This window comes from Myotis lucifugus, unplaced genomic scaffold (assembly GCF_000147115.1).
Source record: "Myotis lucifugus unplaced genomic scaffold, Myoluc2.0 scaffold_1372, whole genome shotgun sequence".
Classification (NCBI taxonomy): Eukaryota; Metazoa; Chordata; class Mammalia; order Chiroptera; family Vespertilionidae; genus Myotis; species Myotis lucifugus.
The window spans coordinates 18428-29951 of NW_005872420.1; the positions used below are offsets into that span (position 1 = coordinate 18428).

General features: G+C 55.3%; 1 protein-coding gene across 1 annotated transcript in view; it reads right to left on the reverse strand.

The window, feature by feature from the left end:
* LOC102431043 (ras-GEF domain-containing family member 1C-like) overlaps positions 1 to 11524 on the reverse strand; it is a 24694-nt gene that overhangs the window by 10985 nt on the left and 2185 nt on the right. Inside the window, 7 exon segments of the mRNA XM_023748412.1 lie at positions 1074 to 1150; positions 1153 to 1168; positions 1246 to 1325; positions 1872 to 1974; positions 3186 to 3275; positions 8685 to 8759; positions 9750 to 9950. Coding sequence (XP_023604180.1) covers positions 1074 to 1150; positions 1153 to 1168; positions 1246 to 1325; positions 1872 to 1974; positions 3186 to 3275; positions 8685 to 8759; positions 9750 to 9950 — 642 coding nt within the window.

The following is an 11524-nucleotide window of genomic DNA, read 5'->3' on the forward strand; positions in this document are numbered from 1 at the left end:
GGAAAGGGCCAGCTGGTTAAGAAGTGTGGGGGGTTCTCGGCCGGCTCTCCCAAATCCGACCACTTGTAATCCACCCCCTACAACTCCAGAGTGACTGCCATTTCCAAGAACAGCCCCTTGAAAACAGAGCTCCACAAACGTGCCGGGATCTCTTCCATCAATAATTCCCCGCCACAGAGCAAGACTGAGGGCTCAGGCAGGCGTGGTGTTTTCTGTGAGCTGTGCTGGTCACTGGCTGGCGACAAGCTCTAGGCCCGGAGGGGCCCTGCGGCGCCTGGCCTGTGCCTGGCCTCTCGCAGCAGAGGCCCCGGGGAGAATGTGGAGAAAGGGAAGGGCGCAGGGTCAGTGAGGCCCCGAATGCTAACGCACAGGAACAGGGCCTGTGAAAAGGCAGCGCTAGTGAGCGAGCAGCTCTGGTCCGTCATCGCCAGAAACGTCAGTGCGAGTTGAGGCCACGTCCACGAAGGTATTGAGTTTAGAACAAGGGGTGTCAGGCCCTATGCACTTGGCACCGCACTTTGATCTGAAACAGAAGGGACTCCCGTTTCAAACGGAGCTGTTCAGGGATCAAAGGGACCCACGTGGGGAGGGGACCGGAGAGCAGCCTAGGGCAGCGCAGGCCGGGCTGCTGACGCAGAGGAGAGCGGGAGGGGCCTGGGGCGCTGAAGGACGGGCGGGCAGAAGAGGGAACAGCATCACTCTGTGCAGCCCTCCAGAGAGGACGACCCCAGAGGCGTGACTGCAGCCCCATGAGGAAGCACTTCTGGTCAGTCGGAGCTGCCTGGGGTTGGGCGCTGACCGCTCTGCACAGCACAGAGCATGGATGGCTCAGCTGGGCAGGGCAGACAGGGAAACTGAGGCCCGTGGAGTGGGCTGATCTGTTTGGGAAGGTGGCGAGTTCCCCGTACTAGAGACCTGGAGACGGGCAGCATGTCTGTCACACAGCCATAGAAGTGCGGGGGGTGGACCAGGTGACCTGGGGGTGAGCGTCCAGGTTCTCTGATGCAGCCCACCTGGACCAAGGTGTCTAGCGCAGGCAGGAGCCTTGAAGACCAGCCAAGCCTCTGACCTACCTTCTCCTGGCTACTGTGGGCGGTCAGGGAGCAGTGGGCGGCCCCTCGCAGGGCTGTCCTGTAGTTGCAGAAATTCCCGTTGGATCCATCTGATGCTGGAAGGAGACAGGGACGCAGCTGGGCACTGCCCCTGGGGAAGGCCGGCGTCCCCGGCCGCCAACACCATGCTCACCTCCAGGATGAAAAGCTTGGCTGTCTTCACTTTGGCCCAGGTCTTCCTCAGCCTGGACACGGGGCTCATGTTCATGCCAGCTGCAGAGGGAGGCCGAGCTGGGAGGCTGCCCCGGCTGCAGTCCCATCACTGCCCGGGCGGAGGGCTTCTGTGTGGCCCTGCCCAGCCTCTGCGGCTGCAGCCTGACCCGGGCTGAGGTCTGCAGCAGCTCGGCCGCCAGGCAGCAGTAGGTGTGTTGGGGCGACCTGGCTTCTGCATGTGCAGGCCCATCCCAGTCCTCCGCACACCGGCCCACACAGCGCCAGGGCCAGCTTTGGGCCCTGCTCTCCCTGGACCCGGGGACAGACTGCCACACCCTCGCCAAGCACCCCGAGGAGGCTGAGCCCACCTCAAAGTTGGCACCCTTCCCAGACCTCTGGGTGGGGATGCGGGCCCAGCGGGCACTCACTCTCTGCTCACAGGAGATCCCTGGCTCGAAGCCCACCTGCCCGGGTGCCCATGCCCGCCTGCCGGGTTCCCACGCCCGCCTGCCGGGTGCCCACGCCCGCCTGCCCGGGTGCCCACGCCTGCCTGCCCGGGTGCCCACGCCCGCCTGCCCGGGTGCTGGGCTCAGGCCAGCTACTCACAGACGATGGCCATGAGGGAGTTGAAGTTGCCAATGTTGAAGCACTCGCGGGCCACGTCGATGAAGAACTCGATCACCTGGGCCCCCTGCTTCTTCTTGGACAGCTGGGGACAGCACCCGAGCCTCAGCAATGATGGGTCCCCGTCCTACCGTGACCACCCACCCTGCCCACCGGCCAGTCCCTCCTGCGGGCTGGGATGTGTGATCTGGGCCATCTGCGGCCTCGCAGACCACTGCCAGCGAGGGCTCAGGGGGGCCACTGCCAGCGAGGGCTCAGGGGGGCCACTTCCAGAGAGGGAGGCCCTTTTCCCAGGCCAGCGCCACACCCTCCAGAAGCAGAAAGCACACTCGCTCCTGCTTCCTCCCAGCATTGGGCGGGCTCTCCCCAGCCAGGACCACACCCGACCCCGGACCACACGCCGACGCCACTCAGGTAAACCCGACGCCCGCTGCCAGGGACGCTCCAGGCCCCGCCTGTGCTCTTCCCGCAGATAACACTGGCCTGGGCCTGCTGCCCCCAGCAGTGCGCTGTGTCTGCAGAGACGGGCCGCCCGAACCCCTCAGACAGCCCTGCCTCCGGGCCTGCCCTGTCCCTCAGGGAGCAGGTGACTGTGCTGGCAGCCCAGCGAGGGGGGCCCTGGGACAGGACACTCCCACTGCAGAGGTGTCACGGGACATCGTTTCCTTCTGGCCAGGCCTCGTCCTCTTCGCCTGCCACAGGCATTCGCCCCCGTCAGCCCCTTGCACCCCGAGCTCTGTCGCAGCATCTGGTGCTGGAAAGCCCACCCGGGCACACGTGCTGCCCGCAGTCCTTCCCGGTGATGAGTGGCCGGCCTCCCCTGATGCAGGGTGGCCAGAGGGGGGCCTCTGCAGTGAGGAAGAGCCGCCTGGCTGATGGACGGTTCTTGCTGACATGCATGTCGGTTTAGACCGGCCAGGTCTGCCTGCTTCCCCGGAGAAGCCAGAGACTGGACTTGGAGCGTGCAGTCTCCTCGCTCTTAAAGGCTGGGCCATTTCTACCTCGAAATCTGAGGGAGCCAAACACACGCGTGGCCGGCCCGCGGCCCAGCAGGCAGGCACCGGGGAGGCAGGCCGCCCCTGGCACCCTCTGCGAGAGGCGGGAGGGTCCGTGCTGGCTCTGCCCAGAGGGGAAATGGCACTCCAGGCAAGCCCGGTGGCAGCTGGTGTCCGGAGGGTGCCCAGCCTGGCCGGGCTTGGGGACAGATGGCTCAAGAAGCCCTTCTGGCTCCCCCCAGGCCAGCTCCTCCCGCCTGCGCGCCTCTGTCACGCCTGCTCCGTCCCGGGTTCTACGCACCATGCAGACCTCAGTGGCCACGAGGTAGCACAACCTGTTGAACCATTTCACGTAAGCCTCCAGGTTCCTGGTCTTACCACCGAAACAGGGCTAGGAGAGGTGAAAGGACGGCACTCAGTCTTTGTGTCAATGATTTTCGGAACATGAAGTCAGTTCAGGATCATGATAGGCAATTTGGAAAATGTCGGAACCTCAAAACCATCCACAAACACCAATGATCTGATGTTCATCTTCTCGTCTTGTTCCAATGCACGTAGAGATGTAATGTAACATGATATATATCAATATGATATGTAATCGTCGATCCTCATTATTCACAGATTCTGTATTTGTGACTCTACCTACTCCCTAAAAATTCATTTGTAACCCCCAGCGCCTCACTTTCCCTCTCACTCATGGACGTGTGCAGAGTGGCAAAATATTGGAGTCACCCAACACATGCTGGGGTTAAGCGAAATGATGCCTGGCCTTCTTGCTTCAGCCCCGTGCTGACACGTGTCCTTCCTGCTGTCTATGGGTTGTCACGGTGATTTCACGCTTCCTGTGCCCAGAGCAGTGCTGCGGGGCTGTCTTGTCTCCCTAAGCAGGAACGTAGGCGGGAGATGCGCTTTCTTTCAGGCATGAGCCATAGTGCTGCTGGCAATGAGCTCAATGTCATTGAATGAACAATAGTTATTAAAGAAGATGTCTTTAAACAGAAACGCACATAAAATAAGGCTCTTTGTGGATTGGTTGATGAAAATGTTGGGATGAGAGGCTCGCAAGGAACCTAACCCTGCGTTTCCCTTAGGAGCAATGGGTGTTCGCTGATGCAGAGTTCCCGACAAGTTTGTAGGACATAACTACCATGAATAATGAAAATCGACTGTATCTTCCTTTTGCTATGTAACTATATATATTTCCATATTTTCCCACGTGAACCTTTCATGTACCATACACTATCCTTTGGAATGTTTTCAATTGATATAGAACATTCCACTGTATAAATCACCACAATTTTAAAAATTACACTTAAATATAGATGTTAAAATTGAGAGGTGACTTTCAGTAAATAGGGGGAGGGGAGAATGGGGGACCGATCCAAGAAAGCAAAGAAAGGAGAAAAACAGGGACAGGAAAGGTACGGGAGCCACCAAAGGCAGGCGAGCAGACAGTAAGCACGACCCCCACACGCCAGTAATCACAATCACTACAATGCAGAACCCAGGTCCATGCTAGTTTCAAGAGACACACCCCAAACCTAAGGAGATAAGTAAAAATACAGAAAAACAGATATGATAAACACCACAGTGATGTGTTAATATTAGATAAAACAAACTCCAAGGCGAAAAGCATTAGAAGAGATTAAAGGGTAGTTGTATAATGATAAAAGGTTCAAGTTATCGAGAATATGTCGCAAGTCTAAACTTGTCTGCACCTAACAACACAGCTTCAAAATATGAAGGCAAAAAAAAAAAATCGGATAAAAAAATTAAAAAGATAGAGAAGATTCTGAATAACTGTCTATAAAGTGAAAACTTGGGAGGAACGGTCAAATTCCTGGAAAAATATAAATTACAAAACAGTAAAGAAGAGGACATACCGATGGCCATTAGACATATGAAAAGAGGCTCAACATCACTGATCATCAGAGAAATGCACATTAAAACCACAGTGAGATATCACCTCACACTGTCAGGATGGCTACCATCAACAAAACAACAAACAACAAGTGTTGACAAGGATGTGGAGTGCTGTTGGACTGCAGATTGGGAAACAGAATGGAGGATCCTCAAAATATTAAAAATGGAGCTGCCTTATGACCCAGCAATTCCACTTCCGGGAATGTATCTGAAGAAACTCTCCAGAAACCATAAAGGAAGAGTTTAGTACATTTCCCTAGGTTTCAGTTAAGAACACACACTGATCGGAAGACATAATAATGAAAATGAACACAAGGCCACTAACTAGGAGAGGAAAATTTGTCAACATGGAGTTGACAAAGGATACTTATCTAACCCAAAAACTCGTAAAAATCCTTAAGAAAAAGACAAATCCCCGATAGAAAACTGGATGAAAGTTAGGGATAAGCATTTCACAGGAGAGAAAACAAGAATGTCCAAAACCCACGAAAAGATGGTCCATTTAACAGTTTGACAAAAATTAAGAAATCTGACAATTTCAAGAATCAGTGAGGATGCAGAGCAAGAATAGCTCCCTGCTGGCAGGGTGAATGGGTACAGCCTCACCTGGCACCACCCTGAAAGGCTGGCCACGTGCCCACCTGTGAGGGAGGCAGTACTTCTCTCCTAGGTATATCCTAGGCCAGTGATGGCGAACCTTTCGAGCTCAGCGTGTCAGCATTTTGAAAAACCCTAACTTAACTCTGGTGCCGTGTCACATATAGAAATTTTTTGATATTTGCAACCATAGTAAAACAAAGACTTATATTTTTGATATTTATTTTATATATTTAAATGCCATTTAACAAAGAAAAATCAACCAAAAAAAATGAGTTCGCGTGTCACCTCTGACACACATGCCATAGGTTCGCCATCACTGTCCTAGGGCAACAGTCCCCAGAGTGCTGTGGGTTCACAGGGGCAAAACCATTTTCCTATTTACACAATGTTACTGTCTCCTCACGTAGACACCAGTGCTGCGTCAGAGAATGATGGGAAAATCGCTGCCACCCAGCCCGGATGGAGCGGTCATAGTGTTCTTCCCCACTACTCACACAGGGAAAGAAAAGCAGCCAGTGTGACTTAAGAACGTCCTCGAGGAGACAAACTTTTTTCCATTTTATTAAATTTTGACCCTGCGTGACTGACCTGAGAGCCGACACCTTTCTCAGGGGACAGTGTTTACTTGAAAGCGGGACTGACCCAATATGGTTATTCAGACGTCAGTATTTGGCTGAGATTGTCTTGAGAATGAATGAATTGAGCCTGTCCCTTCCGAGAACAATTGATAGTATTTGTGGCCAATGATAAAGTTCAAGTTTTCAAGAGGAAATTGGGAATTTGTAAAACATGTGCCCCACCTCTGGGGGCTCGACAGCTTCCCATGCATAAGGACTTCTTTATTTTTAACTAGAGGCCCGATACACGAAATTTGTGCAAGAGTAGGCCTTCCTTCCCCCGGCTACCGGGACCCGGGCTTCCCTCCAGCCACCAGCAGGCACCTGGGACCTGGGCTTCCCTTGCAACCCCAGCTTTGTCGGGAAGGTTGTCTGGTCTAATTAACATATTACGCTTTTATTATTATAGATGAGACCAGTAAGTGTTATTAGTGAATGTGATTTTAAAATCTTGTATAATAAAATGTGCCAACGTTTGGAAGATCGGCTTGATTCAGTGGAGCCATATTTTCCAAATGACCAAGGTATAATGTTACAAAAATCATGCCTGGGCAAAAGGGAGCTACTCAAGATGCAAGATGGCCCAATGGATTTAATGTAATAGAGCTCAGAAAGTCCACTGATGTATTTTCATATTGCACATTGCAACTAATCTTTAAAAGCTACCACTTGCCGAGTTGCAGTGTAGCATCAAAGAACATTCCCAATGATCTAAAACTAGAGGCCTGGTGCACAAAGTTCATGCACGGGTAGGGTCCCTAGGCCTGGCTGGCGATGAGGGCCAATTGGGGCCTTCCAGCTGCCAGCCAGGGCCTTGCTTTGTTCCGTGCCACCCCCTGGTGGTCAGTGCACATCATTAGAGAGCAGTTGAACTGGTCAAACTCCCGAGGGGGCAATTTGTATATGAGCCTTTTATTATATAGGATGGCTGTAAAATACCCCTCCCTTTTCCAACTGCATACTTTTCGAGGTTAGATTTTCCACCAATAATGTCAAAAGATTGAATACAGAACCAGATAAGAGAATTCAGCTGTTTTCTAAATCAGTCATTAAAGAGATTTGTAAAAATGCTGTAAAACAACGTCACTCGTTTTTTATTTTGGAAAATATAGTTATGTTTCATAAAATATGGTAACTATGTGTATAGTGGGTTGCTATGAATAAATAAATAAGTTAAAAAGTTATCAGTTTTAATAGCTAATATGATGGCCATTTTAATGATAAATATCAGTACAGAAAAATCAACATAACCAAAAGTTCTTTGGAGTCCTCCATAATTTGTTAAAGTGGAAAGCTGTCCTGAGACCAAAACATTTGCGAACTGATGGCCTAGGAAAATGTGCAGCCCTGTGTACCAGGAACGTGTGAGAATGTTCCCAGCAGCAATATCTATCATGGCAGGAGGCCAGAAACCACACAAATGTTCACCTACAATAGAGTGGGTAAATAAATGTCACGTGTGATCGTGAGTACTTCACAATAAAAAAAAATGCTTGAAAATGGCCAAATAATGCTTGAGGAACAAAAAGCCAGCGAAGAGTGGCCACGTCTGCTTCCCACCCCTGCTGGGTTTCCTAATCACTGTGGCTGACACCAGGAGAGGAACATTTGCAGCACATCTAGCTGACAAAGGATAATTATCTAACGCAAAAACTCATAAAAATCCTTAAGAAAAAGACAAATTTCCAACAGAACACAATGACCACAGTGACAGTCTTCTTAGAGATGTCTCCACAATGATCGTCTCCACAGCTTGTGCAAGTGGCTACGTATCACGCACCCTCCCTTTCGCTGTTGTTACAAACGGCCGCACACCCTTTGTCACTGCTGTTCACTCTACTCCCCTCTCTCGCCAATGCATCTTGGGGTCACTCCATACCGCCAGCCGCTTTTATTCTCTTTAACAGCTGCATGACATACATAGAATGAATGGATGCACTAACATTGTAAATCCAGTTTCTATGGGTGATAAGGTAGTTTGCTTCCAGCCTGTGGACATAATAAACACGGTTTATCTCAAATCTTCGTGTGCACATCTATATGCACATGGGTGTGTACTAGCATAGCTGGTGGGTAAATTATCAGGTGTGGAAAGCTGGGGTCCAGGGTGTGCATTTCAAGTGCTGATGCTATGGCCACACCGCCCTCCAAAGAGGCTGCGCCGATTTCCCCAGCAGCCGCGGGTGAGAGTTCCCTCCCTACACAGGCAGTGTTCACCTTGCTAATCTGATCGGGGAATGCAATCGCGTATTTAATTTGCACTTCTATTGAATTTGCACTTCATTTATTAGGTGCTGGGCAGAAGGCACACTGTCTCCGGTTCGGATTTCATTTGACCCCGTTGGTAAGCACTAGGCCCCCTGCTGGTTGGGCTCTGAAAGGGGAGAGGCAGCTCTGAAATCTGTGTGAGGACCTCGTCCTGTCCGCTTGGCCCAAGGGCCACCCCACCCTCGGAGGGAAGCTTCCCTGGGCAGCGCGCACCAGCCTGCACTTCTCAGAGTGGCCGCTGGAGGGAACCCCTCGTCCACCGAAACGCACCCGGTTGGGGTCGCCTGTCCCAGGTCGCTGGGAAGCTGGCCCGGCAGATGTTAGGGGGATCGCCCTCCCCCCACAGAGGACAGTGGGTCACTGCAGGGACAGCGCGTCCCAGGGCCTTCTACCTTGGTGCTGGCCAGAGGGTCCTTGTTCACAAAAGCCTGGACAAACTCCTCGGGCCCGATGTGTCGCAGCCGAGCCTGCACCGGGAGGAAGAGGAGTCTGAGAAAGGTCTGGGGAAGGGGTGCCCGCTGGAGGCCTGGCATGGCGCTCCCTCAGTCTCCCTGCCTCCAGCCGATCCCAGGAGGATCTCTGGGCACCTGCCCTTCTCACGCGGGCTCTGCAACCCCGTTCTGGGTGGTCACGGAGCCCAGCGGACCTCCTTCCCCAGGCCCAGGGCTGCCTCTGATCATGGGGCCCGGGGCAAAGGCCCCTGGGAGTGCCTGTGGGATGTGACACCCCGGAAACCAGGCTGGAATCGGGGACTTGGGGACCTGCTCCCTCCAGGGGAGGCCTGGTGGTTGAGAGTTTGGGTCAGAATTGGATCCTGGCTCTGGCCCTCCTGCTGTGTGACGTCTGGCACATCACAGCCGCCTGGTTTGTGAATAGGGAATAATAATAGAACCCGCCTGGCAGGTGAGGAGATGAGAGTGCATGCAAGCATTGAGCACAGCGCCTGGGAAACAGCAAGGACAAATCTCCCACCGCCCCTCTCCCTGGGGGGGCCTTGGCCGCTGCCTCTGACAGGACCCCGCAGCTGCAGGCTTGGCTGAGGCATCCCCTCCCCCGCAGGGGCCTGGGCTCCTCTGGAACGCTGGGGGCGGGTGCAGTGCGTTCTGGGTGGGAGGCTGAGGCGGGTGGAGAAGGCACTGGTTGTGCGAGGATCACACAGCAGGTGGGGTCAGACCCAGGGTTTGAACCCAGTTCTGTCCCAGGCCCAGACTTGCCTGCCAGCTACGGGTCAGAGCTGGGCAGGGCTGGAGCCTCAGCCCTCTGTTCCCACCCTGGGTTGCTGAGAACTGCCCCAGAGCCAGGGACCTCTGGACAGGCCTGGCTGGCCCTGCCCTGATGGGCTCAGGGCTTGGGTTATGCTGAGACAGGGCCTGGGCCAGAGAGGGGGCAAGGGGTGGCCGGTGGCTCTCAGTCGGTCCCGCTCTGGGTCTAGGCCGAGGTGGCACAGGCTTCCTCACCAGCTCCACAAGGGTCAGCTGCTGGGCCAGCCTGTAGGGGTCGCTGCAGACGCCGAGGCGCTCCCTGCGGATGGAGGCCGGTGGCTGGGTCCTGCAGGAGATGGGCCGGTCCGCACCCAGGAGGCTTTCTGGCCCCAGGCCCGGGGCTGCCAGCTTCTGGTGCAGAGCCTGCAGGACCTGGTGCAGCCTCGCTCTGTATGCCTGTGGGTGGGGAGGGTCAGGCCCCGCACCCCCTCCTCTCTACGGTCTGAGGTGGGCGCCCTGGCTGGCGGGGAGCAGCTGTTACTGGGTGTGCCCGCCTCTGCCTCGTCCTAAAGCAGGCCCCGGGGCAGGCGGGGCCACAGTTGAGGCCAGTGGGAAAGCAGGCTGCAGGGCTACCAGTGGGAGCTGAGAAGAGCAAACCACAGGGAGGGGACAGGGTCCAGCGCGGCCCCAGCTGCCTGGGCAGGTGGGCTGGGCAGTGCCAGGGAGCAGAGGGAGGGAGGGAGGCCGGAGGGAGGTGTGGAATGGCCCTGCCCCGGCAGCTGGCCGTTCGTTCAGCTTAGTCTTCAGAGCCAGGCTGGGCACTGGACACCAGTGACTGCAGGGACAGAGTCCCTCACCAGGCAGCTGGGGGTCGGTTCCTCTTTGCACCACGCTGGGCTGGTGCAGGGCACCCACCCTCTCACCCAAGGCAAACTGATAATCCCCCTCAGGGACCCTATGATCAAGGAAGGTGCCGTCAGCTGGCTGGGTTTACTAAGCAGATGTTCACACATTCCCCAGGGCGTGGTCAGTAACCCACAAAAAGAGTCCCTAGCTTGTCAGCACACGCCCCCCAGGGGGACTCGGCCCTCCATGAGCCAAGGTGCTGACAGGGAAGGCATTGGGCGCAGGGCCTGGTCTCCGGGTAGCACCAAGGTGTCAGGCAGACAGGTGTGTGCGTGGGCAGGGCCTGGCCCAGAGGCCTGGGAAGGTAACGCTGGTGAATTGTGGGCACCGCCAGGTAACTGCAGATCAGGTGGGCTCAGTCATGCTGCTTTGACACACACCCAGTGGCCTCGTGCAGGTAGGCACCTATGTGCTGGGCTGCACATCCCAGGGACCTGGACAGCTCCAGGCTCTGAGGCTCAGGAGGGCCACTGAGGTCCCGCATTGGTGGTGCCTGAGCTCTGGCGACAGGTGATGGAAGTGCCTCTGTGCGAAGTGGCCACAGGGGCCGGTGGCAGGGCCCACGGAACACAGGGAACAGGGCAGGAGGCTGCCTAACTGAACACCAACCCTCACCCTCACTCCCAGAGCCATGGGGGCAGGCCCAGAAGGCACCCGCTGGCCAGCAGGACAGCCCAAAGCGTGGTCAGCGTGCTGCCCCAGGCCTCACTGAGTGCCGGGAAGATGTGGGTGGGGTCAGCCGTGGCCAGCCTGGGTGACAGTCACTGCCTGTGAGTCCCGACACCTCCACTGGCCCCATCTCTCTCCAGTGGCCCCTGGGGCGGCTACAACCGGCCTTCGAGTACCTTCACTCCCCCACACCCCCAGCGGGCTCCTGCTGTCACCCCGGACTCCCTCTGAAAGCCAGGGGCCCTTTCTCAGCTCGTGTCCCCCTCGGGATGTTTGCTCGTCTGTCGGCCCCATGACTGGGTGCCGGGTTCCTCCTGGCTCCCTCTTGGCCTCCGCCCTCCATTCCTGGTGGCTGGCTCACGTCCAGTGTCACTGAGTGTTCATGTGTTTACATGAGCAGCTTCTCTTCTGATTGCGCAGAGCCACGTGGCCCAGGGCCACCTCCGTCCACCAAG